Source organism: Callithrix jacchus, chromosome 12 (assembly GCF_049354715.1).
Source record: "Callithrix jacchus isolate 240 chromosome 12, calJac240_pri, whole genome shotgun sequence".
NCBI lineage: Eukaryota > Metazoa > Chordata > Mammalia > Primates > Cebidae > Callithrix > Callithrix jacchus.
The window spans coordinates 88,239,728-88,264,378 of record NC_133513.1 but is presented as its reverse complement, the minus strand read 5'-3'; the positions used below and the strand labels follow the sequence as shown (position 1 = coordinate 88,264,378).

General features: G+C 42.3%; 1 protein-coding gene across 50 annotated transcripts in view; it reads left to right on the top strand.

Moving 5' to 3' along the window:
- The window catches only part of SORBS1 (sorbin and SH3 domain containing 1), a 251,854-nt gene that overhangs the window by 171,387 nt on the left and 55,816 nt on the right, over window positions 1-24,651 (top strand). For 21 of the 50 annotated variants that reach the window (XM_078346141.1, XM_078346135.1, XM_078346140.1 and 18 more), the window contains 5 exons: window positions 6,707-6,754; window positions 6,877-7,006; window positions 9,075-9,189; window positions 15,330-15,413; window positions 23,964-24,013. In XM_078346141.1, the coding sequence (XP_078202267.1) occupies window positions 6,707-6,754; window positions 6,877-7,006; window positions 9,075-9,189; window positions 15,330-15,413; window positions 23,964-24,013 (427 nt within the window). Of the gene's footprint in view, window positions 1-6,706; window positions 6,755-6,876; window positions 7,007-9,074; window positions 9,190-15,329; window positions 15,414-19,265; window positions 19,332-19,876; window positions 19,979-23,963; window positions 24,014-24,651 lie in introns of all 50 variants that reach the window. The other 29 variants (XM_078346133.1, XM_078346097.1, XM_078346112.1 and 26 more) reach the window with 4 other exon arrangements.

The window sequence follows — 24,651 nt, the reverse complement described above, 5'->3', positions numbered from 1 at the left end:
ATCTCCACCTAGTAAGTGCAAAAGCCATTGACTGGCCTGCTGGATAGTTAAGAAACGGTAGCAGTGGTTCCCTCTCCACCTTCATCATCCAGTAATTCAATAGCAGATGAGGACGGTGAGTCTTCTCCTAACCCTATGGTTCTCCCACACTTTCTCCTTTAACTTCTTTCTTGCTCCACCTCATTCTCTTCTTCAGAATTCTATTTTTTCTTTGACTATGTCTTCTATAAGTACTGTACACCCTATCGTGGTCTTTTTTTTTTTTTTTTTTTTTGCATTCTTAGAACTTGATTGCCACATCTGTAATCCTAGCTGTTCAGGAGGTCAGGGCAGGGGGATCACTTGAGCCCAGGATTTTGAGGCTGCAGTGAGCTATGCTCACACCACTTTACTGTCTCCAGAGTCTGGGCGACAGAGTGGAAACCCTGTCTCTTTTAAAACAAACAAACAAAACGAACTTTGGGAGACAGAGTGGAAACGGTGTCTCAAAAAACAAACAAACAAAAAACAACAAACTTGTTGGCCTTTAACTAAAACTTAGATGGCTTTGTACGTCTTTCCCCTAAGCTCCAGGGCTTCCTGACATCCTTGCCCTTTTGTTTGTTCTTTCTTTCCCATCCCACCCAGACTCGGTACCCAATTCTATGTCTGTGTCTTTTTCTGTGCCTACTGTTTTTGTTCATGGGGGCTGTGTGTGACTTTTTTTTTGTAGATGGAGTTTCACTTTTGTTGCCTAGGCTGGAGTGCAATGGCACGATCTCAGCTCACTGCAACCTCCACATCCTGGTTCAAGTGATTCTTCTGCCTCAGCCTCCTGAGTAGCTGGGATTACAGGCATGTGCCACCATGCCCGGCTAATTTTGTATTTTTAGTAGAGACGGGATTTCTATATGTTGGTCAGGCTGGTCTTGAACCCCCGACCTCAGGTGATCCGCCCGCCTTGGCCTCCTGAAGTGCTGGGATTACAGGTGTGAGCCACTGTACCCAGCCTGTGTATGACTATCTTTACCCTTTTATCCTTTCTCTTCGTGTAAGGGGTAAAGCCAGAGGAGGATTTATGTTGAGCAACAGAAGAAAGATTGTGTTACAAATGATTCATTAATATTTGCAAAATTGTTTTAAGTTTAAAGGCCTGAGAAATGCATAAAATTGAAATTTAATTGATATAGGCAAGTGGTTATGCAAATGATTTTTGCCCATTATCCCATTTTAGTCAGTTATGTTGTTGTATTTTTTTTTTTTTTTTGAGATGGAGTCTCGCTCTGTAGCCCATGCTGGAGTGTAGTGCAGTCTTGGCTCACAGCACCCTCCACTTCCTGGATCCTGGTTCAAGCAATTCTCCTGCCTCAGCCTCCCGAGTAGCTGGGATTACAGGCACACACCACCATGCCCAGCTAATTTTTGTATTTTTAGTAGAGACGGGGTTTCTATATGTTGGTCAGGCTGGTCTTGAACTCCCGACCTCATGTGATCCACCTGCTTTGGCCTCCCAAAATGCTGGGATTACAGGTGTGAGCCACTGCACCCAGCCTGTACGTGACTATCTTTACCCTTTTATCTTTTCTCTTCATGTGAGGGGTAAAGGCAGAGGAGGATTTATGTTGAGCAATGGAAGAAAGATTGTGTTACAAGTGATCCATTAATATTTGCAAAACCGTTTTAAGTTTAAAGGCCTGAGAAATGCATAAAATTGAAATTTAATTGATATAGGCAAGTGGTTATGCAAATGATTTTTGTCCATCAACCCTTTTTAGTCAATTATGTCATTTTTTTTTTTTTTGAGACGGAGTCTCGCTCTGCAGCCCATGCTCGAGTGTAGTGGTGCAGTCTTGGCTCACCGCACCCTCTGCTTCCTGGATCCTGGTTCAGGCAATTCTCCTGCCTCAGCCTCCCGAGTAGCTGGGATTACAAACACACACCACCATGCCCAGCTAATTTTTGTATTTTTAGTAGGAATGGGGTTTCACCATGTTGGCCAAGCTGGTCTTGAACTCCTGACCTATTGATCCACCCGTCTCGGCCTCTCAAAGTGCTGGGATTACAGGCATGAGCCATCGTGCCTGGCCAGTTATGTAGTTTTTTAACAACAGCTTTCAAACAGTACTTTCTTCAGTTGTCTTGAGATTTTTTATGAATTCAAGAAAAAGAAAGAAAAAGTGATTTAGAAGCTTATTTAAAATTACTGTGGTTGAAAGGCAATTACGTGGCTCCTGGCAGTTGTAGGAGAGTGGCAGTCTCCAAATTGAGCTACCAAGGAGAGATTGCCGAAGCCCAGAGGAGAATCACTGTGTAAACATCAGAGCTCAGCAGGACCTTCAGAGGCCTAAGTGAGTTGTTTACCCTGTGGAAATCCCATGCAGTGTTACAGCTTCCTGGAAATCACTGGCATAGGAAGGTCTGGGTGTTGCTGCCAAGGTTTGATGTCTGCTGCTTGGAGCTCTAAGGAGCATAATTAGCATGCAGTTCCACCATGAGCAGAAATCACACGACCTGTGCACAGCTGAGCCACTCTGGCATTGTTTTAAAGAGCCCTTGGAGAAATACTGAAGGCAGAGCTTCAGGTGCTAGGTAATAGACAATTTGTGAAACACTTCATTTAACGTGTCTTAACTATGGTTAAGCATACTTGTCCCATTTGGCTAGCTCTAGTGTGGAGAAATGCAGACATGCTTCTTACACTGTTTTCCCATTCCTTGGTATTTCTAACTGCATATCCATCGTCCCCAGTGTGGACTTGGGCTCCCAGGAGAGGGCAGCAAGGAGCAGCAACTATTCATAGAAGATGGCTCATGCTCGTAATCCCAGCACTTTGGGAGGCTGAGGTGGGTAGATCACCTGAGGTGAGGAGTTCGAGACCAGCCTGACCATTATGGTGAAACCCCATCTCTACTAAAAATACAAAAATTAGCCGGGCATGGTGGCTACTCAGGAGGCTGAGACAGGACAGTTGCTTGAACCCAGGAGGCGGAGGTTGCAGTGAACCGAGATTGCGCCACTGCACTCCAGCCTGGGTGACAAAGTGAGACTCCATTTCAAAAAAAAAGAAGATGTAGCAAGAGTGACTCAGTGTTACCCATTGTCCCTGGAGACCAGCAAGAGGAAAACTAGAAATGTGAGGCAAGAAAACTTGCTTAAACATCACTGATGGCGAGGGATGCAAAAATAGGGTAAAGGCTTCAGGGGCTGGAAATTAGCCTGGCCAGCAGTGCAGTGCATGCCTTGAGTTTCAAGACAACATGTTTCTCTGCCTCGTCCATAATGACAATGATAATGGAATAGCCAGTTTTTCAGCTTTCCCAGGATTGGGCAGATGAAGCTGGGGTGAAGGACAGAACACAGTAGGCATCTGTCACAGGGCTACGAGATGACATAGGGAAGTGGAATCTGGAAGACCTTGACTCCATGCCTGCTTCGTCTTTCTCACTATGTAGCTAGGGGCAAATCTTCTTCACCTACTTGGGCTTTAGTTTCATTGTCGGTAAAAGGAGGGATTTGATTACTCTTGGAGTTTTTTGCAGGGATTAAGTGAGATGACATTAGTAAATTGCCCGCCATTGTTAGTCACTTAATAATGGAAGCTACAATTATTTTTATCCTAAGCTGAGGTAAAATATTCTTCCATTAGATTTATAAGACAAGCATCAGAAATTAAAAAGATAGATTTTTACATGCCCTAAAACTTGTCCTGTGTTATAGTTGTTCAGATGAATCTTTATGACTTCAGTTTGTTCTCTTAAAAGTCCATGAGCTGAAATGAAACATGTCAGAACCTGTGGACCCTTTGAGAGAAATGAAACCTTGTTCAAAGAGACCCTCCTGCCCTGTGTTAACCTGGCATAGGTGAGATTTCACAACCAACACTGAATAAGAAACAAGCTTCTTTTTTTTTTTAAGAGACAAAGTCTTGCTCATTCATGTCACCCAGGCTGGAGTGCAATGGTACAGTCATAGCTCACTGCAGCCTCAAACTCCTGGGCTCAAGCGATCCTCCCACCTCAGCCTCCCAAGTAGCTAGGACTGCAGGTGCATACCACCTGCAGTAGCTAATTTTTAAAAAAATTATTAGAGGTGGGATCTCATTATGTTGTCCAGGTTGGTCTTGAATTTCTGGCCTCAAGCAATCCTCCTGCCCCAGCCTCCCAAAGCACTGGGGTTACAGGTGTGAGGCACCATGCCCATCTAAGAAAGGAGCTTTAAATGCACTCAGTTCTTCAGATGCCTCTCTTACCTGCTTCCCCCAACTCCAACTTTCCTGCTTGTCCCTCTCCTTTTCAAAGTGCCTACATTGTTAAATTTCCCAAGTAGTGCTATTTTCCCCCTATTTTATGAGAACTCTTTCTCATTTTCTGCTTCTTCCTTTTTTTTCCTTTTTGAGACAGAGTCTTACTCCATCACACGGGCTGGAGTGCAGTGGTGTGATCTTGGCTCATGGCAACCTCCGCCTCTGGGGTTCAAGTAATTCTTCTGCCTCAGCCTCCTGAGTAGATGGGATGACGGGTGCATGCCACCACTCCCACTACTTTTTTTATTTTTAGTAGAGATGGGGTTTTGCCATGTTGGTCAGGCTGGTCTCGAACTCCTGACCTCAAGCAATCTGCCCACCTCAGCTTCCCAAAGTGCTGGTGTTACAGGCGTTCACCACCACACTCAGCCAATATTTCTGATTTTCTTCTAATAAACCTTCTAGAGTTCCACATTAGAAAGCTCTAGAGAGAAACATTTTTTAAAGAGCTCAGGTTTTAAAAAACAAACAAAATGGAATATTTAAATGCCATCCCTTTCCACTCAGTGAAAACTTTGCTTCTTACTTTATGAACCAGGGAATAGTTATAAATTTCATCATCTACTAGTAAGCTGTAATTTCTCCATGATTCAGAGATGTACAGAGTTTTGAGCTAAAATGCTAGGCTACCTTTTAAGCAGTGCATACATCAGTTTCTAACTAAGCTAACTTTTCATTTGGGGCAAGCAGCATTTTTTTTTTCTAATCAAGTCCCTGTAATCAAAGCTCATTTTTAGTTTTCTTTGACATCATGGCATTTTGTCAGTATAATCAGACGTTCTGTTTAAAAAAAACAAAAAGCTGGCAACACACAATTTTTCAGAATAATCTTTCAGAAAATCTTTTTCTGGATCCTATTTTATCTCATTCCCATTCTGTTTTCAGAAGATAACATAAATACGCTTACACACTCAATTTAAAATAGTGAAAGGCTTGGCTGTATTGGTAGAAAAAACCTGAAGCCCTGTTCAACCTCGATATTGATAAATTCTTAAAAGTGAGGGAAGCAAGTAGGGGAAACTGATACCTGTCCCTGGTACCTGATGCCGGTCCCTTCTGTGGGCCAAGGGAGACTCAAGACAAATAAAAATGGGGGACAAGAAGGAATGATTGTTAGCGAGGCTGTCTGAATAATACTTTACTCAAAATAATAGCAATGTTAGCTGACTTACATTTCATAAAATATTCTGGCCTTATCTCTTTTGAAAGTTAAAGTGATTTGCATAGAAACAAGGACTTGATTAACACGAAGCCACCGCCATAGAGTGGATCCTTTGACTTGTCTTTGCAGCTTAGTTCATATGCTTCTGCTCAAGTTGTCATGAACTTTAGTGAATGAATTGGGTCTTCATTCCACGTTTTTGAATTTTGAATCCAGATTAGCAAGATGTTGGACAATGGGAAAAGCTAACTATTTCAGACTAACTCTTTTTGGGGTAGTGCTTTGGAGAGATCATCATGGATGTAGTGACTAGATAGAGTGCATTTTTGGACAGTCCCACTTTAAAAACCTGTTCCTTCAGTGTGCCTGTGGTCTGACTTTTAGTTCAGAAGATACAGCCACTTCTGCAAGGGGTTCAGATCTTATATAGGTTCTACAAGGTTTAGAGTCCAGTGTTGAGCTTACGTAGGGATGTGTATCATGCCTTTGGAGAGCCACTTCCACCATAGAGACATGTGAGTTTGATTCGCTCCAGAGTTGCAGTTTAGATACTCACTCTGAGTAGTACTTTTGCAGAGGAGGCCATATGGCCAAGGGTTTGTTGTGTTCCAAGGAAGCAAATCTACTCAGGGAACCACGATGAGGTGGAATCAAAACAAACTTTGATGAAGGTTTTCTCAAATTCTTCTCTTAGCTGCAGAACTTCTTTGTTAATGATGTTGTGTATGAAAGCTTACCATATAAAATAGGTCAAAGCTGAGGCAAGGAGCTGGAAAACTCACCCTCTGGGCCTCTCCTTCCCATCCATTAGCAGCCCCAGGCCCTGGTAAGAGGCCTTTCAAGACTGTTGAACTTCATGGGCTTAACCATACACTGAGCTTGTGGGAGCTGCCAAGGATCCATCTCAGCCCCTGCTTCCCACTCAGCCAGACCCAGACCCTGCATTCCAGCTTTGGTTGTGGGGATTCTCTGGAGGAGGACCCTTGGCTGTTTGTCCCCTTGCATTTCTGATATCAGGCAGCATCATCCGTCAGTTGTGACTGTTCTGCCTGGACTGCAGGTTTGGTTGGGTGTGCTCTACAGAGCTTGCTCCTCTCAAACGTGCTCTGCTGTGGTGTAGCTTCCGGCGCTTCACTCTTCTCTCCGCTGGGATCCCTAGTGGGGCTGGATGCTGGTACCAGACTGTGGAAATGGGGAACATACAACTTGGTTCTCTTACCTTAGACAGACTTCTTCTGACTACCTTTTGTTTTGTTCAATAGATGATGATTCAGATCTGTACTCTCCCAGATACTCGTTTTCTGAAGACAGTAAGTGACTTTGAATAACCTGGTTGTGGGGAAGGAAGGGAAAGTGGTGGATGAGGGAAAATATCACCCTGTTTTCAGTTTTCATGAGTTTTAAGTCTTTTGTCTGCACTGTCTTTCTTCAGCAAAATCTCCCCTTTCTGTGCCTCGCTCAAAAAGTGAGATGAGCTGCATTGATGGTGAGAAGGTAGTCAAGAGGTCGGCCACACTACCCCTCCCAGCCCGCTCTTCCTCACTGAAGTCAAGCCCAGAAAGGTAAGTGCCCCCTTGTCTCTCATTCATGCAGCCTGGGCCTCATTAGTGTTCATTGAGACCTAGGGGCCTTCATTCTTAGGAATGTGGAATTTGAGTCTATCCTCTGTCACCTATTAGCAGTGACTTTTACTTTCTCAGTCTCAACATCCTCCTCTGTAAAATGGGGATAAAAGTAGCACAATCCCCATTAAGGATAGTGTAAAGATAAAATGAGATAATGCATGTTAGCATTCCTGGTAGCACTTGGCTTAGGGTATGGACTTAATTAATGTTGATTAATTAATTAATGTTGATTAAGATAATTATCACTTTTTACATTTTCATAAGAGAAAACTACAAGATTTGTCACATGTTGTCATATTCTTTGTGCATACTGTGCTCACATAGTCATAGCAACAACTATAACTTTAAAATGAAGCCACACTTTTTAATGTCCATTTACTCATGCAACATGTATTATTGAGACATAAGCCTTGGACTTACTCTAATGACAGCATTAGTAAATCTTTTAATGCCTGCAACTGAACAACACAGCAACCTCCTCCTCCCAGGTGCAAGCAGTTCAGCCTCCTAAGTAGCAGGACTACAGGTGTGCACCACCACTCCCGGTTAATTTTTGTATTTTTTAGTAGAGACAGGGTTTCACCATGTTGGCGAGGCTGGTCTCAAACACCTGACTTGAGTTCTTATCTCTAAAAATGCTCCCTAAAGCAACCTTCTCATGCTGTTTGGACAGGTGTTCCATGCATCTTCCAGCCCCGGCTTATACCACTTCTCAACATACAGAAGGCTCTGGCCAAATGAAATTTGGTGGTTATATAGTAGGTGTATATATGTATGGGGTACATAAGATGTTTTTCTATAGATATATAATGTGAAATAAGCACATCATGGAGAATGGAGTATCCATCCCCTCAAGCATTTGTCCTTGAGTTACAATCAGTTAAGTTACACTCTTTAAGTTATTTTAAAATCTGTAATTATTATTGACTATAGTCATCTGTCATGCTACCAAATAGTAGGTCTTATTCTAACTCATTTTTGTACCCAATAACCATCTCCACCTCTCCCCCAAACCCCCACTACCCTTCCCAGCCTCTGCTAACTATCCTTTTACTCTTTAAATCTATGATTTCAATTGTTTTGATTTTTAGATCACACAAGTAAGTGAGAATATGCTATGTTTGTCTCTCTGTGTCTGGCTTATTTCACTTAACATAATGATCTCCAGTTCCACCCATGTTTTGCAAATGTTTTTTTCAAGTTTTAAAAAATTTGCAAACTATTTCCAAGGATTTTTGTGTCCTCTGAAATCCATCACTGGATGCCAGGTTAAATATCTATGCCAAAGGCTGAGGTTGGTGGGTAGCTTGGAGGGGTGTGGAATAGGGAAGAATCCAATTACGGTAGCAGCTAACATTTATTGTGTGGTGTGGGCCTGGCACTCTGCTCCGTGATTTACATGTGCCGTCTCATGTCATTTATTGTGTGGTTACTATGGGCCTGGCACTCTGCTCCATGATGTACATGTGCCATCTCATGTAAACTGTTTAGTCCTTACAACAACCCCATTTTTCGGATGAGGAAACTGAGGTACCAAGAGGTGAAATACTTGTCTAAGATCACTTAGCTAGCAAGGGGTGTGGCAGGATTTGAACCACAGTCAACTGGCTCCAGGACCTGTTTTCTCTCTCACTGCACTAGTGTGAGCGGGAAGTACAGGCATGTCTGTGGAATGAAAAGCGCATGAGAGCGAAGCAAGGTGAAAGATTTTTTCCAGAGCCGGCTTTGCTGCTGCTGCCTCCTTCCCTGCTGCTTTCTCCTCTCCCTTTCTCTGTGCCTGGTTTTGAGCACAGGACACTTCAAGCCTTTAGTGAAGCGAACACTGAAGTTTAACTGGCTGTTTTGAGAAGCAGACCAGCACAACTAAATTGTTTGCCCTGACTCCGATTTTATGCTTTGGATTTAAAAGTTCTTTGATTACACTACAGCCATCCAGAGTCACACTGTGTCAGAAGCTAATGCCAGTTGTCATGAAAATAGCTCTAATAGAATTTTCTTTCTGCAGAAATGACTGGGAACCCCCAGATAAGAAAGTAGATACAAGAAAATACCGTGCAGAGCCCAAAAGCATTTACGACTACCAGCCGGGCAAATCTTCCGTTCTGAGCAACGAAAAGATGGTAATGTGCATATTAAAGTTCTTTTGTCTCACCTTGCCCATGTTCTTTCATCAGAATGCATTGTGCAGTTGGATTACATTCTTTTCCCCTTGAGATAGACTTGCTTTGTTTTGAAGACAATGACAAAAATGAAGTACTTTTACCCTTTTCATTTTTCAGGTGTTCATAAAATAAGTCCCGCAAGTCTGCTTTTAAAAAATCCTCTTATTGTGGCTTTGTCGCTCTTTTTGTGCATGGTTTTAACTAATATTAATTTTTCTACTAACATAAAGATTGATTTTGCTGCTGTCTTTTTTTAAATGTCTAACCGTTCATTTATCAGGTTTGTCCTTAAGAGGACTAAAGTCCAGTTTTTTTAAGTGACTCTGAATGGGCATAAATTTTGTACAAGTTACTAGAATGTCATTAAAAGCTACCTAATGAATAGGATGTTGTGACTATGAAAAAAGGTGCCAGGCTGTTAGAATATATCTTTTAGGTCTTCCTTTTTTGACAAGTGCCATATTGAGGACTAATTTGATATTCAACCTGGTTTATGATTCCCCTACACAAGTTCACATCCCTAAGCAATTATGAGTGGGGAAAAGGACGTGTATGGGTATAGCAGACCATCCTGGTAAAGTGGCCTCTTCTGTGAAACAGGAAGAATTCTTACACACTGGTTAGTTTCATACCTGCCAAGCATGCATCATTTTATTCACCCTTTATTAGGAAAAGCTGGTTCAGAATTGTGATCCTAGTTAAAGGGGTTCTCCAAAGCTCTATAAGCATTGCAGTCCTCCAGCGTGGCAGCAGGATGGAATTATTATGCTGGGGTTGGTCTTTATTAAATTGAGGTCACTGCAGTGTGTACAGAATAAGCAGGCCTTTGAAATGCAGGCTCAAATTATGTTCCCTCCAACTCTTTGGCTCTACATGATTTGACTTCTGCTGAGATAAAAATGTGACATCTCTAAAAGCACAGAAGGATAAGTCATTTTAATTAGGAAAAAAGGTCAACAGGTGACAAATACTTAGAAGTGTCATTGTTCAGTGTTCACTGTGCACCACAGTTATTTCAAGCAGAAAGTTCAGAGTCGAGCACAGAATTTTGCCTTCTCCCCACCCCTGCCCTTCTTTGGAAGTTCTCTGCTGTTAGAAGATACTGTGTGTAGAAATATGGAAGGTAACCTTGTGCCCAAATGCTCCTGCAAAGACAGTCATTATTCCTAACACTAATAATAAGTCTGGGACCCACCACTACCTATTAATACATTTAAATGATTTCAGGGCCTCTGTAGACCTTTGGGTATCTTTGTTTTGGCAGCATTACCATTCGTAGATTGTCATGGCGCTTATTGAAGTCTCCCTTTTCTTAATTTCTCCTTTGTTTCAAGGTCCTTTACCTGGTTCTTAGTCATTTAACCACTACTCAGAAGTAGGAAAAACATAGTTTAGTTTTTCTCACTGATACTACAATCGTTTATGAGCATCTTTGATACCATAGTTCCTGGGATCACTTACGCGTGGTTTTTACAAACCCTGAAAAGTAACCCATAGTGCCTCACGGGACTCTCTTGGGGAGTGGTGGGGAGCATACACATGGATTGCAAAGCTCCTCTGTGTGGTACCAAGCCCTAGGCCAAGCCACTAATGGGGCATGAACACCAAAGGCAGGCCAGGGAGGACGAGGAGGAATGTCCAATAGTTTCGTTCGATACCTTTCACCCAATTTACCTCTGTTTCTCCAAAGAGAAGTTTTTAATTTTAGAGAGAAACTTCAGTTGAATCTGAATCTTTTGACAGTCTACCCTTCACAGTAGTTGAATTCGTCCTTTATATTTGATTTTGTTTCCTGCTGTTTTTATCACATGGACAGAAAAGGCAAAGTGCGGGTCTCAGCATGTGAGTCTTGGCTTTTGGTATCTATTATCTGGTTTGCCAGAATGTGAGCTTACACCCCCTCCGCCCAAATCCCCAAAAACACACACTTTCGTTGTTAACTGTGGGTAAGTATACTAACTAGTGACAGATGTAGAATCTAAACCTGCTCTCAGATATGCACTACCTCATCTTGGGGGAAAAGAAAGCTTTTTCCATTTGAGATACTTACGTCTGCTTAACTCTGGCAGTTTAAATCGTGACTTCATAAGCACATAAATGGTTAGTAGGAGAGATTGAATGGCAAACTGTAAAGGTTGCCCTAGAGCGCACCTTGCCCCTGGAGCATACCCAAATCATTCCAGACAGATGAAAGAAACAACTGTACTACCTTCAAAACCCCCTATAAAAGACTTACAACTTGATGACCTAGCAATCTATTTGAAAGACTCATATGAAGGTCTTTTTTTTTGAGATAGGGTCTCACTCTGTGTCACCCAGGCTGGAGTACAGTGGTGCGATCATGGCTCACTGAACCCTTGACCTGGAGCCAGGCTCAGGCTATCCTCCCACGTAGCTGGGGCTACAGGCACGGGCCACCATGGCCAGCTAATTTCTTTTCTTTTCTTTTTTGAGACAGAGTCTCGCTCTATTGCCCAGGATGGAGTGCAGTGGTGCAATCTCAGCTCATCACAACCACCGCTTCCCGCGTTCATGCAATTCTCCTGCCTCAGCCTCCTGAGTAGCTGGGATTGCAGGCATGCACCACCATGCTCAGCTAATTTTTGTAGTTTTGGTAGAGATGGGGTTTCACTATGTTGGCCAGGCTGGTCTTGCACTCCTGGCCTCAAATGATTCACCTGCCTTGGCCTTCCAAAGTGCTGGGATTACAGCTGTGAGCCACTGTGCCTGGCCCCAGCTAATTTTTCATTCTTTGTAGAGATGGAATTTTACTGTGTTGCCCCCAGGCTGGTCTCAAACTCCTGGGTTCAAGCAATCTGCCCCCCTTGGCTTCTCAAAGTGCTGAGACTACAGGCTTGAGCCACCAAACCTGGCACATATGAGGGTCTTTATCTCTGCTTAGTCCCCTCTTATCATAGTAGGATACTTTTTTCTCTTCTCGCCTCAGAATTGGAGATCTGTTGGTCAGTCCTTGCTTTGTCAGAAATGGCCTTTTTCAGAACACATTCTTTTATACCTTTCTCTAAAGTCTCTTGCAGAAGTTCAGTTCGGTTAAACAAATATATATAAATGTGTGTAGAATAATTTTTATGCACCAAGCCCTGGGTTAGACGTAATCCATTCCCATACATGTATAGTAGGAAGGACAGATATTAAGAGAGTGATTACAGACACAGTATGTATTTGGAAGTGTAAAACAAGGGGATTTATCCAGTTCGGTTTCTTCCCAGTTCACCCTCACTTTGAGTTCCTTCCCTGGCTTTTTAGCATGGTCGTTTAGCCCCTGCTTTAGCTTGTCATAATCGAAAACTTAGTGGGTCTTCCCCCCGTCGTGTGGAATATGCAAAGGGAAATATGGCATAGTGTAAAGAACATTGAACTAGGAATTGGAAGATGGTGTGGGTCAAATGTGATAATATGGGTATAAGAACTATGAATATCATAAAGTGCTACACAAGCATACCACATTCAGGTTTGAAGTTAGTCTCTGGCTTCCATTCAAGAAGCAAAACTATCTTTGAGGAGAAGCTGGCATTTTTCTGGTGAGTTACCTGCCCTTTTCCAAAGATATTTTTTGAACTGGGAGAATAGCCTGTACTACTGAAGAGCTTCACCAGACATTATGGAGTTTTCCCTGCCTGCCAGGTCAGAGTTCCTGCTCTGCATTCAGAAGGACGTTTTCTATTGGTCTGTTCCATAATAGGATCCATAGCTGAGTTATACTTGGCAAAATCAAATGCAGACATGAGGGCTGTGTGGTATCACCTTTTTAGCTTTGTCTCTGAGCAGCTCAAAGGACTGAGGCCAGTTGCTCTTGCCTCACACTGTTTGACACAGCCTCCTGATTCTATTATTGGCACAGCATTAACTTCCACAGTAAAACAATCTGCAGATAGCCTTTGGGAATAAAATGAGTTAATTACCTCAGGATCATGAGTACCAAAACTTTCAGGCAGTTTCCCCAAAGAGTTGGTACATTTTATTTAAGAAAAAAGAGGCTGGGTGTTGTGGCTCATGCCTGTAATCCCAGCACTTTGGGAGGCTAAGGTGGGTGGATCCCAAGGTCAAGAGATCGAGACTATCCTGGCCAACATGGTGAAACCCTGTCTCTACTAAAAATACCAAAATTAGCTGGGTGTGGTGGTGCATGTCTGTAGTCCCAGCTGCTCAGGGTGCTGAGGCAGGAGAATCGCTTGAACCTGGGAGGCAGAGGTTACAGTGAGCCAAGATCGTGCCACTGCAGTCCAGCCTGGCAACAGAGTGAGACTTGGTCTTAAAAAAAAGGAAAAAAAAAAAAAAAAAAAAAAACAAGCCTAACCTATTCCCAGAGGGCAGTTTATAAATAGTCTTTGTAAAAATAACAAACATGAAATAGAATTCGTGAAACCTCATCATATTAGGATCTAGAAAGTCCCAATGTCTACCACTCCGGAATAGTTGTGTTCTTATAGGTATTATACCTCCTTTCAACTCAATTGAGTAAATATACAATTCATTTACTATAGTGAGGGCAAGACTTCTCCTTCAGGATTTAAACCCTAAGTCTCTAAAGGCAATTGGAGGAGGTTTTATCCAGATGTAAGAGGACAGACCTTGTGTTTCAATATGTATTTCCCTCCGATTTCAACCCAGCTTGATTTCAGTTAAAAGGTTTCCTGCCATATTTCCGTATCTTCCTCTACCTGTAGCAAAAGTGAAAGTAATGCTAAAGATTCCTTTAAAGATCTTAGAAAAAGGGATTGGTAAAGGTCACTAAGAAAGTTAGCAGCCATTTCTACTAGCTGCAAAAGGGATGTTCACTACGTTGTAAGAAAAGTACATTCAGGAAGAGCTGCTTTGTGAAGCACCAGCGTTAAAGACCTGCACACCAGACATGGCAGCCCCCTCCCTCAGGCGTTAGAGTCCAGAAGTAGTGAAGTTTGTTGTGCAGTATTTTCAATCACAGTAGAAAGTGTATGCATTTTATATTTCAGGTTATTGTAAAAAATCACCCCATCTCTCTTTTTGTGATTATCAGAGTTTTTGAAACATATATACGTATTTAATTAGTCATGAACCTCAAACACTTTTGCCTGATACAAACATTTCTCCAATTTGTTAAGGGGAAAACCTGATTTGCTTTGCATGCACGCATTCATTTTCCAACTAGTTATTTCCTGAAACATGTTATTCCATGAAATAAGGTGCCAGAACTTTATCCTTATTTGGTTAAATATTATATTCCATAGAATCCAATGATCAGTCTATTGATACCTCATAGTGTTATGTAAAGTGAGAAATCTAACTTATTTTTGTGACATAACCCAGAAGTTTTTTCCCCTTCGTTCTGTTATCTGTCTTGTCTAGCTTTTCTTTCACTTTATTTTTTCCCAGTTCTTTAACATTTATTTGTTAAAACATGAAGTTTATTCTGTCTGTATTCATCCACCATGGATGCTTGTTTAAAATGTTTTTTCACTGCGTCCTCTGTCTCATATCACTTTTCACTTTCACTTTACTGTGTACGGGACATGTTTTCCTACCTACTCATGTGCCATTAAAGATGCAGTTATTAACCAATTGGCTTTTTATAAACTGTCAATATTTGCATTTATTTTTAAAACCTTAAGGCAGCTTCGCAAATAAGTACTAAAATTGTACTAGTCCATAAAAATCGTTTGCTCTACTCAACTGGCATAGATGGCTACATGTTTGGTGTGCTCACCAGGTAATTTGCTCATAACTAGTAATTCTTTGTAAAGGGCTTTCTTTTCTGCCACATTATTGAAAATTATTGCAGAATGCTGTTATGCCCAGATTCAGACTTGTTGTGTACGCAGCAGCGTGGTGCAAAGTTCTCCATCTGTAGTCCATTTTCCTGTGCCTTAGGGCGGAGAATGATTCACTCACTGTTCCCTGCCTCAATTTCCCTGTTTTTATAAACCCATCCTCTCCCTCCTGTTTTTGCTGATGTCAGTAAAAACAGATGTTTGCTGCTGTTAAATGCAGCTGCTGTATATACCTGGAAACCACTGCATCTCTACTGGCCTGTTCCTGTGTGATCTTTGCATAATGTTATCCTTCTCTTTCTTCCATTTCCCTATCACCAACCCCTATAGAGTCGGGATATAAGCCCAGAAGAGATAGATTTAAAGAATGAACCTTGGTATAAATTCTTTTCGGAATTGGAGTTTGGGAAACCGGTAAGTTTAATAGCTTCAGTGGTTATGCACCTTTTAAACTAATGCTGTGGATGCATTGTTGCTGCTAAAGAATCAGATATTTGTAAGGAAGTCAGGAAGTGGGGCCAGTCACATTGGTTGTCTGTAGTGGGATTGTTTCTTCTCACTACAACCTCTGAGCTTTCTTTTGCATTACTTCACTGAGAAACGACAGTGAGCTCTGGAAGTATATCTTGCTGGAATATCCCAGAGAAACACAAATAATCGTTGCTTGTCTTAGACCTCCCCCAGTAACAACAAATATCACATGCCTTGTGGATGGCTAAAGACAAGCTGAAAATGCATTATATACTGAGAAGACCAGCCTTGTCTCTGCTTTAAATATTATTTTTAAAAGCACATATGTAAATGAAGTCCCAGAGCAGACCAACAAGGACCTCTTAATGCAGATGTGACCCACAAATGCAACCCCATTATGGGTGACTTTTAGGGAATGATTTCTGTGATGTAGGGTATTTCCCAAAGTTTGAAATGGGACTAAGGAATTCTAACATATATAGTATTCAACCTATTCTTCCCCCATGATATCTCTGAGTTGGCTTTGGTACAAATTGACTTTTGGCACTTAAAGGAGAATTTTCTTAGCTTTGCCCCCAAAGGAATATAAAATAGAAGGGAGAATTGAGCTCATCCTTCCTCTAGAGATGACTGGAAACTGACTTTAAAACTCTAGTTACTTCAAGATCTTAATTATTACTGCTGCAAAAAGAATTTACAGGTGGAGGAGTTAAGCATATAAAAACATTTTGTTAGATGATTGTATGAGACTTTAAGCATTGGATCCAGGTTTTGAGTTTCTATGTTCTGGGGTGATAGTTTTATATGCAGACAAGAGTGAACTTTATAGTTCAGTAAAATGTTAAAAAAATTTTTTATTAAAACAAAGAGAAATTAAGCTGGTGCTTAGAAATTGCTCTTTGATTTGGCAGTGCTGAGCTTTGAAAGTTCAGGCACCTTCTGAGTTAAGAGCACCAGACTTGCAAACAGCCTGCTTGTTCCTCTCTTCTGGTCCCTCCTAGACACTGTCTCCCGATAGCAGCTGAGCTTTCCTGGATGAACAGCGCCACCTAGTGACCAATGGAGGGGGACGCATCTGACCCAAAGTCTGCACCCTCCTCCCCTTCCCAAAGCATTGGTGCACACCTCATTTCTTCTCCTTTCTCTCTCTCTCTCTCTCTTTTTTTTTTTCTCCCTCTGCTGTTCACCATTCAGATATCAGTTAAGTCTGCCTCAGGCAATCTTTTTCACATGCAGTATTTAACAGTATCCTAACCCTCTTTTCTTCTTTTTCTTAAAACCAATTACATCACCCAAAACAAGCTTTTGCTGTGTGTCGTTTCCTACCCCACAAACAGACCATGATTGGTGGATAAAGCAATAATGCCATACTTTAATCAAGGAAAGCAAAAGCTATTAAATTATGTTTAACAGAGTCCATGCCCTTGATTTTTGATGTCTGTTTCAGAATCCACAAATTTCTGGCCATCTCATCTGCTAAATAACTAAATTAGTTTTACCTGGAATATTAGCTTTCAGGAAAAGTGGTGGAATTTTTCTTTCTAATTAGTTGCTATTGTTTTACTAAATCTATCATTACAAATATTTTTTGAGGATAATATACCATATTTCAATATCAGCATACATTAAATAGTCTCCATGCATAGCTTGATAAATTAACACTATTACTGCCAAAAACTTCAGTCCAGGTACCACACAGATAACTTCAAACAAATGTTGAGAACACAGTCCAATTGTATATTGGGGCCTTCTTGTAGCTTGTATCCCTACCCCAGTGCTCTAATTGCCTTTTAATTATTTAAAGACTTAGAGATGCTTTTTCAAAATAGCATTTTCTCTGAAGGCACATGCATTCTTTGCACAGGCCTCAGAGTTATTCTAATGAGATGGCTCCCTCTTGTGTAGGTCTTACTTTAAAAAATAGTACTGTGAAGGCTTGCCCAAATCACTAACTCCATGCCCATATCCTGAGGGACAGCCCTGAAATGAACAGCTCCTTATGGTCAGAGGCATCCTAAGGGTGGGCTTATTATCTAGTTGAACCAACAGGGTTTGGGAGGAAGGTGTGGTGAGGAGAAATTTTTTCTTCACTTCCTTCCCCAACTACTCTGCCACAAAAGAATAAGAAACATAAATAAAAGGGGTAAAAACCATGGAAGTTCTTTTGGAACGTTTTTCAGCCATTCAGAAGCAGAGTCAAATTAAAACTCCTGCCAGATCATGGGAATCAGCATTTCTCCTTTTGTTTTTTCCTCACACCAACTGGGGACCACATTCCCTGAGTAAGACCTGCTGGAACTTTGACACTAGACATTTGCCCTGAACTCCTTGCTTCCTCCACCTCTTGCTTAAGCCACCCGAAGTGAACTAAAATTTCAGCAAGATGCTGACTAAAACTATAGCTATTTTAGCTCTAACAAGTTGTTAGAATAGCAAATAGTTCAAGATTCCAGGGACCATTTTTAGAAGGATTATTTAAAACCAGTTTACTGCAATAAACAGAAGAGTGTTTACAAATTAAAGAAATGACCACAAGTCATTAGATTTCAAAAAGTCTACTTCTGTAGGCGAACAGAACAAGTGTATTAAGTGCTTAAAGATGAATGGTAATTGCTAGCATCACTTACTTTACGAAATATATTTGTGCGGAGATGACGTTACTGACCTGTGAGTGTCAGTGGTGAACACATCTTGGAATCAGATTACTTCTCATTTGCAAATTTATGACAAGGAGACTGGGAATCTACTTTTTCTTCTGAGTTGGTTTGCTCTCATTTCTATAGAAATCAACATGATTTCTATATGTAAGAGCAAGTCAGAATTTCACAATGTAACCCTATTTGAATGCTTCCATAGAGTTGGCTATAATGAAATTTGCACAAAATTTTAGGAGCTGTTAATGATCTACTTCTTACCACCCTAGAGGTCGTTATGTAAGAAAACACAAGTCTAAATAGGCAGAACAAGTGGAAGAGAGGATCCAGGGTTAGATGTCGCCTGTAACCTCCGAATGTCCCAGCCTCTGGGCTCCTTCCTCATTAGACTTGCAATCATCTTTTGGCAAATTTCTGTCATAGTAATGTACCTCTAAATCTGACTTAAAGGGTTAAAAGACAAAACAAAAATAACCTTACAGTCCCCTCTTTAAATTTTAAACTCTGTTCTCTAAGGAGGATGAAAAGTGTATCTCTACTACTAGTAGTATTATCAAGATCTAGTTAAACTATAAAAGAAGATTTTTAAACTACTGGTGTGTAATTGTCTAGTACACTATTTAACAACCATTCTGTACATGGATTTCGTTGTTACAAAACACAGAAAGTACTTTTGGTTCAGTCCATTGACCACACCTCTAAATTCACACACGTGTTAATACACAGTGAATTTTACAGCAGAAGCCTGCCTCAAAAATGTAGAATCTTCAGTGTCAATCTTAGTTTGAAAAGAACAATGAGGAATTTGAAAGTTTCTAGTTTTGTTTACATTTGTGTTAATGTTCTTTTCCCCCCTTGTTTTCTTAAGTTTTCAATATTTAGAATCCAACGATGAGTTGCTTTTAAAACACAGACATAGAAACAAACTTCCTAGGTAATGGTCCCAGCTCCCCAGTCCTCAGGCTTCCCCTCCAGCAGGCAGCCTTGTGTCCGTAGGCAGCACCCACTCCCCTGCTTTTGAGTTCTCCTTTCTGTGTTTATACAGTTCTCCTAGTGTGCCCCTCCTTGTTTGAGCCAGTCTCCATGTTTGTCTTTATGTCTTTATGCTCATTTCTTCATTTCCTCCTCTGCTTCCCGTCAGCCTCCCAAAAAGATATGGGATTATACTCCTGGAGACTGCTCTATCCTTCCTAGAGAGGATAGAAAGGTAATTCCGCTGTGCCTCCTCCGTTGGACTGTGTGTGCTCTCTAGCTTTGGTTAGTGTGAGTGTGTTGTGGGTTTGTTGTTTTCTTAAATCACTTTTTTAAAAACGATGCTTTTTTTTTTTTTTGGCTTGGTAATAATAAAACTATGTAACAAATTCTCTAAGATGTATACTAATGTTTAGAGGTTTTTAAAGCGATTACGTATCCTTCTGACATAGAATATTTGTCACTGTTACCACACTCTGAAAAAAGAGAAAATAGGCATTTCCTTAAAGGTAGGTTTTTGTAGTTCTCCTTAGCAAGTAGAATAGATTTTGAAGTTTTGATTACTTCAGGATTTCTGCTTTATATGCCTAATGTTACATTCTGTTTTCATGTCTTTAACTAATTTCTGGTAAGCTCCTGTGTTTTAGTCCTGCTATCTTGGCCTTATGAAAGTATAACACTAAAAAAAAAAAATTCATTTTTTTCTAACTTAACCTTCCATTCTTTCTCCCTTTCCTCTAAACTAAAACATTCTTTCCCATCTTTTCTTTCTTGAACCAGACTAATCTAGACAAAGATCTCAACCTCTGCCAGACAGAGTTAGAGGCAGATTTAGAAAAAATGGAGACGCTTAATAAAGCACCCAGTGCAGACGTGCCACAGGTATTTCCTGGTTTTTCTCATGCCGTCCGTTCCTTTTCAAGCTGTGCTTTGTTTTCTTTGTTCTGTGGTTTTTGATGTAGCTGAGGTGACAGATGGTGATGCTGGTCATTTTAGGCTGCATGGCTTTCTGCCTCCCGTTTTGGACCCTTCCCTCACCCCTGCCCAGTTCATTTTTGCTTGGTTTTCTTTTGAGCTTGGCATCTTTCTTAAAGGGGATTCTTCAGTTATATGCAGAGAGGCTGCGGATTGAAACTACTCTCCCACCTTACTCTGTTTCTCTGCTTTCCAGGGGCGACCTTTTAAGTTCCCTTCCTTCGCCTCTGGGTGCCTTCTCTGAATTTTCAGGGAGCCATTTTTGGCAGTTTCCTCGTCTTTTTGGCAGCCCTGGGAGATACCAACCTCAGAGATCAGTTTCAAAAACTCAGCAGCAGTGTTCTGGGTACCCTTTCTGTGCATGGCGCTGTCAGAGTAGTAGTGTTTGTCATTTTAAAGGTCAGAAAGTTCTCAATGAAAGATGCACTCAGAGGTCAGATGGCCTGGACGCACAAAAAAGTGAAACTAAGCGTGCATTGATATTTTAAAGGGAGCTATGTCAAAATGTGGTTTATTAAAGGGTGTTTGAGAGAAAGAGAGACACTGTGCTAAGTAGGTTGCCAAGGAGGAAAAAAACAAATGTTCCCAGTGCTGCCTGTAGGGCTCCCTAACAACACAAAAGAGACTTTTTTTTTTTGAGACGGAGTTTCGCTCTTGTTACCCAGGCTGGAGTGCAATGGCGCGATCTCGGCTCACCGCAACCTCCGCCTCCTGGGTTCAGGCAACTCTCCTGCCTCAGCCTCCTGAGTAGCTGGGACTACAGGCACGCGCCACCATGCCCAGCTAATTTTTTGTATTTTTAGTAGAGAAGGGGTTTCACCATGTTGACCAGGATGGTCTCGATCTCTTGACCTCATGATCCACCCGCCTAGGCCTCCCAAAGTGCTGGGATTACAGGCGTGAGCCACTGCGCCTGGCCAAAAGAGACTCTTAAAAGGAAAAGATATCTTTAGAGAAGATACAAAAAGGCCGGGTGTGGTGGCTCATGCCTGTAATCCCAGCACGTTGGGAGTCTGAGGCAGATGGGTTACTTGATGTCAGGAGTTCAAAACCAGCCTGGCCAGCATAGAGAAACCCTGTCTCTACTAAAAATACAAAAATTAGCCGGGCACCAGGTGGGCACCTATAATCCCAGCTACTTGGGAGGCTGAGGCAGGAGAATCGCTTGAATTGGGAGGCAGAGATTGCAGTGAGCTGAGATCACACCTCTGCACTCCAGCCTGGGTGACAGGGTGAGACTCTCAAAAAAAAAAAAAAGACAGAAAAGGAATATGGAGCCGAGGAGGCTAAGAAGGTCCACAAACTGTGACAGGAACAGAGGAAACTGCTGATGGATCCATGCCACACTTAAGCAGAACTGAGACAAGGGGAGTCAGAGCTCTAGCCCCAGTGACTTGGGCACAAAAGTCATGAGAGCAGCAGAGAATCAAACCAGGAAAGGGGTGAAGAGACTGGGGATTTGGCAGCAGCCAAGGGGTCTGGGATGAGAGAGTCAGGAGCCACGGGGCTGCAGGTTGTTTAAGAGTGTTAGGAATTGGGAATCCAGAGATAGCAGAGCATGAAGAAGCCAGCAGGGCTGGGGCTTAGGTCCAAGCTCTCTCTCAGTACTTGAAGGAGCCACAACAGGCACTGCACACATGGGTGAGGCAGACAGGTGATGGGCGGGGCAGGCAGAGTGGGGTTAGGGGCTTAGTTTCCAATTAGAGTGGAGGAACCAGGTTAGTCACTGTGGAATTGAAGGTCCTATGTGAGAAGTGATCACAGCTAGTCCTGCAGTGAGAGTGGTGGCTGTGGCTGTGGTGAGAGCCCATGCTGGGTACACCAGCGTGCAGTGGGGAGAGCAGATGCGAGCAAGGTCACTGGGGATGTTGTGGTGGGACTTTTTAACTGACTGGTGTAAACAGCAAAGAATTGGAGGATGAGATTGAGACAAAGACAATCTTGGGGTTTGGGCCAGGCAGCTGGAAGAATGAGGACTTGAGCACATCACAGAGGAAATCTGGGAAGACGATCAGGGCAGAGGCAAGGTGAGGGAGCTGGCTTTAGGTAACTGACCTTTGAGGTGTTCGTTGCATGTCATATAGGGAATATCTGGTAGGCAGTGGAAGTCTAAGACTAGGGTTCTTGGAAGAGGCATGGGCTTAAGATGGGGATTGGAGTCACTTGAGTGGAGCCGATGGTTGAAGCCCTGGGAATAGATGAAGACAACACTCAATTGGGGAGTAGATGACAGACTCAAGAGGGAATTGTGTTGAGAGAAAGGATGTGAAACTAACAACTACCCGTGGGGATGTTGGGTGACGTGGAAAAGGAGAAGGGAAGAGGGAGAGAAAGCAGAGTTCACAGAGGCAGAGGGAAAAGCGAGTGATGGAGCAAGAAGAGGAAGTGTGAGATCTTCCCAGAGGTCCAGAAAGATGGACTCCCAGGAAGGTCGGTGGATGTGATGACTAAGATGTTTATAAAGTCTTTGGAGGTTGCTGGGTGAGTAAGTTCATGGCAGAGAATCAGGAGCCTGCTGGGGTAAAGCACTGAATGAAAAGATGTGACAATGGCGGGAAGGAAGGAAGGAAGGGAGGGAGGGAGGGAGGGAGGGAGGGAGGGAGGGAGGGGAGTGTTCCCAGAGGACTCTACAGGGTCAAAGGTTTTTCAAGATGGAGACCAGGGCAGGGTCTTCCAAGGTGGAAGACCACACAGGTCAGTTGTTCAGAGGCAGGAGACGGAGGAAGGAGAGGATGGAAGGCAAGACAGTGCAGCCAAAAAGGCTAGAGGATGGAGGTGGAGGTGAGAGGGGTGTGCTCTCTGTGGAATAATGGGGGTGGCGTGGGATACAGTCCTCATCCTGGTGCAGAGGTGCCCTCAGAAATGAAAGCGCAAAAGCCCAACAGCTTTCAGCAGGCAGAGGGCTATGTGGGTGGGGCTGCCTCTTCCCTGCCATTTCCTTTTCTCTCTTTCACTATCTCTTCCTTTTCTTTCTCTCCTTTCCTTAACTGTCTCTTCTCCAAATAGCTAGTTTTTTAAAAAATGGTCATTATTAGAGATGAGGCCATTATGTAAGGTAGGATTATCCTTAAAATTAACCTTTACATTGATTTATTCAACTATTACCTTATTTTTAAAAACAGGCATATCAAACCCTTTGCATTTTTCTCTCCAAGACAACAACAGAAACCCTAAACTACAGAATTATGTTGTTTTTTTCTGCATGTAGCTCTTGGTTGTTTTCTTCCTTTTGTGTGGTGCCTGGTAATGTTATAAAGCATTCCCTTATTCATGCTGAAATGGTCATTAATAGGGTTGGTGAAATTGCATTTCTCCCCATTTCTGCACTCCTAAATTTGCATACACAAAGTTATGCATAGGCATACACAAGTTATCTAAATACAGGGTGGTATGTTAAAATACACTTTTGTGTATTCTGGACCAAAAGTGTTAGGTGACCTTTTTTCTGAATGTAGCATTTGGGGTGCATGACGGGATCTGCAGTCAGCTCAGAGGGGGTTCTGAGGGCTGCGGAGAAGCTGGTGGAGGATGTGCCATTCTTGTCATTAAAGCACGTTGGCCCACAGGAGGGCCATCTGCCTGGTGACCTGTGACGGAAGATAAGTATGAGCCAGGAGGCCTTCTCCTGACCCACCCAGAGGGCCTTGGGTCCATCCACTGAAAAGCAAAAGACCAGGAGTAGGAGAGCCCACCTGCCCACACCCACCCAGAGAAAGAGCACCGCCCTCCACCAGCACCAAAGACCTTTTCCATCCAGCCCCCCTGACTTCCAGAGGTCCTTATCTAAACTAGGAAGAGAAAGCGACCTTTCTCTTTTTCCTCTTGACTTGAAAACATATGAGTCAAAATAAATCACCTACATTATTTTTTTCTTCTTCTTGGACATTTACAGAGCTCAGCCATCAGCCCCACTCCGGAAATTTCTTCAGAGACTCCTGGATAGTAAGTTGCCATTTTACTTTGTTTATGTTGCTTAATATGTTAAATGTCAGAAATGGGAAGAGAGAAGCTTATACTTTGGACCCAAAGTGTATTTTGTTTGTATCAGCCTAATGGCTCTGAGTGATGTACAGTTTGGTGATAAGAAGTTATTTAATTGTATTCTTCAAATTATTTTCCTTCTGTTCTCGCCTCTTCTACATTAATTTTGTGATGATTTATATTATCTTTCATAAACATTCCCCCATTTTAACATCTTTACCTTTAGAATGTAAGTTTATTTGTCTAAGTTTAGAATAGAAGTTCTTACCTGGCATTGTGGCTTATGCCTGTAATCTCAGCACTTTGGGAGGCTAAGGCAGGAGGATCACTTGAGCCCAGGAGTTCAAGACCAGCCTGGGCAACATAGACCCTGTCTCTACAAAAACAAAAAATTAGTGAGGTGTGCACCTATAGTTCTAGCTACTTGGGAGGCTGAGGCAGGAGGATCTCTTGAGCCCAGAGATTGAGGCTGCAGTGAGCTGAGATCACACCACTGCACTCCAGTCTGTGTGAAAGAACCAAACTCTGTCCCCAAAATAAAAAATAAATAAATTCTCAGCTGGGACCAGTGCCTCACGCCTGTAATCTCAGCACTTAGG